Below are 3,764 nucleotides of genomic sequence, written 5' to 3'. Positions count from 1 at the left end.
ACAAGTTCAGGTTGAGCAGTAAGTCACAGAACTGAGTGTGTGTACGTGCATGCGCACGCGCATGTGCGCATACGCCTATGGGGGCCGGGGGTGGAGCGTGTTTTCTAATGGAGTTTGCAAACAGGTTCAGATTAACCAAGTCCGACCATACTTCCATCTGGAAACTATATTTTTTAACATGAGCCATATTCTGAAAAATAGATTCAGATGTTTGGAATTGGTTCAGAACAGTTGTAAGAAATGTTCAGTACAAATGAAAAAAATTAGTCTTCAATGTCTTCTCTCAGCTTTTCTTACTGAGTAAATATGCCTTCTGGGGGGTCAGAGAGTTGGTGGGGGGAGCACAGAGGGGAAGTAAGGAGTGTGGGCGGCAATTTCCTAGAACCCAAACTTCATGCTACTCTCGAATGCACACCTGACGGATAACTGCCTTTTGGTTCCTCCCGTGTAGCCCACTAGGATTTCGACGCTGCCCCTGGAAGCCTTACTCCACCAAGTGGAGAGAATTAATTCTCCGGTTTCAACTTCTGGGAATCGGGGCTGAAAAGCTTAGTGAAAAAGAGTCACCTGTCCTGCTTCTATAGTCCTGCTTTCTCATTTGCCCTGTCACTGAAAATGAGGTCGCTAGTCGATGCTCACAAATAATTATGCTGGCAGCTTGGTTCTGACTGTTCAACGACAAATTTTCACATAGATACAAGACAATGGTTTTAAAATAGTAAATAATTTTTAGGCAGTAAAGTCTAAAATTTACCATCCAGATCAACGGTTCATAATAATCAAGTCTTAAATTTCAGAATGCAAAAACACCTGAGCTTTCATAGTCTGGTCATTAGAGAGAGAAGCCCGATGATGATGACAGCCGCCGGCGTCCCCTCCCGCTTCCCGCCGCGGGTCACAGGCTGGACCCGCGCGCTGCTCGCTGCCCAGCTGCGTCTGGGGGCGGGCTTTCCGCGCGGCCTACCTGGACTTTTTGCTGGACTTGGGTTTGGGCGTGGCGGTCTTTGCTTTCCTTTCCTTTGGCTCTTTGGGGATCTTCGGGGTTCTCGGGGTCTTGGGTTCCTTGGGCTCTTTTTTCTCCTTGGGTTCTTTCGGTTCCTTCGGATCTTTTTTTGCCTTCGGCCTTTTCTTTTTCTTTTTTTCTTCTTGAGACCCGTCTAGTGAGTTCCTATTGAGTTCTGGGTTGTCAACCCCACCGGGGAAGTCGTCTTTACCAAAACTTTTACTGGGGTCCTCTGCAACGATGTGGTTGTTTTTCTTTTTCTTCTTCTTTTGCTGTGGCTGCTGCTCTATCGACGGCAGGTAGTCATCACTCTTCACTAGCTGAGCGTTCGGTCCACTAACCTGAGTCATATCCGGCACTGGTTTCTCTAGAAAGGGCTCCGATGGAGAATGCTAAGAGACACAAATAGGAATTGAAATTAGTCTACCATGCTTTGTAGTAAAGAAAGGAACTGAAAGTCAGTGGCTGGTGTTTCTGAAGGTGATTCTACACTCAAGGTAGCAAACGTTTTACCGACTATACAGTTGTAAAATCTATCACTGTCTCTCATCCAAGAAATATGTATTTCTTTAACAAGAAAGCTTTTAAATAAACAGAGCAAAAAGGGGCAACTTAGTGATATAGTAAAAAATTTAGTTCAAGAAGGAAAAAAAATTCTCAATTTGCTGAAGACAGCGTCCATTTTCTTAGAAGCCTGCGTGGAAAATGGTAAGTGACAAAATATCAGCAAAAGCAAACCCATAAAGAATAAATTGAAGCGGAATTCTTTTCCCTATGCAGGAATCGGAACTCGAACAAATGATATATAGTTAAGCCACTTTTTAAAAGAAAAAGTGTACTGAACACTGAGATTCGGGTACTAAAAATTCGAAATCAAAGTGTAAACATACGAATCTTACACAGTACGGGTGGGTCATTTCTGATTTAAATGACATTAAAATGTCAAATTAAAAGCACAAATCCAAACTTAATGATTTCAAATTGGTAAAATTTCTTGTACGAATATGAAATGCAGATGGCATTTTTCCTGTTATTCAAGTTTTACAATTCTAAATTTCACTGAGGAAAAGAGAACCCAAATAGTCAACTTCACATGCCTTGCAGGAGATGTCTGACCTTCACAAGGTGTCTACACAAAGACGGTCATAAAGGCCATAGAGAATCCCACACTTCACAGTGACCGGCCTCGCAGCCCCGCACCCAAACCGGGCAGGAGTAGAGTAGCATCTCCACTGTCAATGACGACACCTAATGAACCTTTACCTTTCAACCAGATACTTGAAAATATTATATCTGCAAATCCAACTCATTTTCTGCCTTTTTCATGTGTGCTCCAGACACTTAATAGTAACTATAATATAAACGGCAACAATGATGGCAGCTGCTAGTGTTTACCGAACGATCGGACTGTGAGCTAGGCTTGTGCTAATAAGTATTTTACACCCCGGACACCATTCGATCCCCACGCCAGCCCTAAGAGCTGGGCATGGACACTCAAAGATGCAGCAACGGGCCCAAGGAGTTACAGGTGGTGACAGAACTGAGACTGACATCGAAGCTGATGGCTCGGAGCCCACGCCCCTCACCACACCAGCTCCAAAAGAGAAGGGCTGCAAGGCCTGATCCAGGTCTGCAGAGGACTCGTGAGTAACTCAGAAGCCATGGCTTACCATCAGCCAAGTACTGCAAATTAGATTTCAACACAACCAACATGTATTGAGCATCTATTTCATGCCGTGTACTACGCTGGGTGCTTTTAGGAATTAGTTCGCCTGAATGTCACAACAAAGATGAGATCGTCTATCCCCATCTTTCGGAAAAAGTCAAGTCTGAAGAGATTATGTGACGACCGAAGGCCACACCACAGGGGACGGAGCTGAGATGTGAGTCCAGGTTTCCTAAATCCAGTCTTCTTCTGACTCCGTCCATCTCATGAAATCTTACACCTGGGTATCCTTCTGGGAATGGCTCCACAGGTTTCATTTGCTCTCCAAAGTGTTTGGTGACCCAAAAATGACTTTTAAAAAAAAAAAAAAATCACTGCCTGAAAAAGTAGTTATACTGTTGCCACTAAAAACCACCACAATGACTTTAAAAAAAAAAAAAAAAAAATCCCTGCCTGAAAAAGTAGTTATACTGTTAACACTAAAAACCACCATGGTTACTAAAGAAACCTACATTCAATTCTCCCTCTGCACAAATTTAAGAGAAAGAGCCCAGAACTGTGAGGCAAGAGATAAAGATTCTCGTCCGGGCCCTGCCGTTAGCTACATTATCTGGGGGAAATCATTTCACTCATCTGGCGTTCATTTCCTTCCCGTGCAAAATGAAGGGTTGGGTCAGATGATTTCCAAAGTCTCTTCCAAAATTGCCCTTTCTCAGTCATACTGAGTGAGAATGAACTGGAAAGGGTACGGGATACAGGAAGAGAGAGGAGCAAGGGCGGAACCTGAGCAAGACGCCCGGATGTCAATCTACAAGAGTGGGACTCCACGTGGAGATGGCACGGCTACCCCAAAACTGAAGAAAGTCACCCCACCCTCTATTTTTCCCTCACAAACACTCTTAAGAAAGGCCAAGCAAGGAGCTGTCCAAATCATCAACCCCTGAGAATTAATGGGATGTGACTAAACTGCTTCATTAAAGTTGTTTAAATTAACTGTTACATATTATTTCCTAATGTAAATCAAAAAGAAAAAGCCGTATCTTTTTATAAGAAACATAGAGATCGAACTTATTTGGGACAAGCTATTTTTCAGGA

The 3,764-nt window shown here is 43.4% G+C and overlaps 1 protein-coding gene across 1 annotated transcript in view; it reads right to left on the bottom strand.

Annotated features, from left to right (window-relative positions):
- The window catches only part of CHD7 (chromodomain helicase DNA binding protein 7), a 119,876-nt gene that overhangs the window by 76,735 nt on the left and 39,377 nt on the right, over positions 1-3,764 (bottom strand). The window contains exon 3 of the mRNA XM_025041112.1: positions 965-1,395. Coding sequence (XP_024896880.1) covers positions 965-1,395 — 431 coding nt within the window. The remainder of the gene's footprint in view (positions 1-964; positions 1,396-3,764) is intronic.

Source organism: Pteropus alecto, unplaced genomic scaffold (assembly GCF_000325575.1).
Source record: "Pteropus alecto unplaced genomic scaffold, ASM32557v1 scaffold87, whole genome shotgun sequence".
Classification (NCBI taxonomy): Eukaryota; Metazoa; Chordata; class Mammalia; order Chiroptera; family Pteropodidae; genus Pteropus; species Pteropus alecto.
The sequence above is the reverse complement of the archived record's forward strand: the minus strand, read 5'-3'. Positions and strand labels throughout refer to the sequence as shown.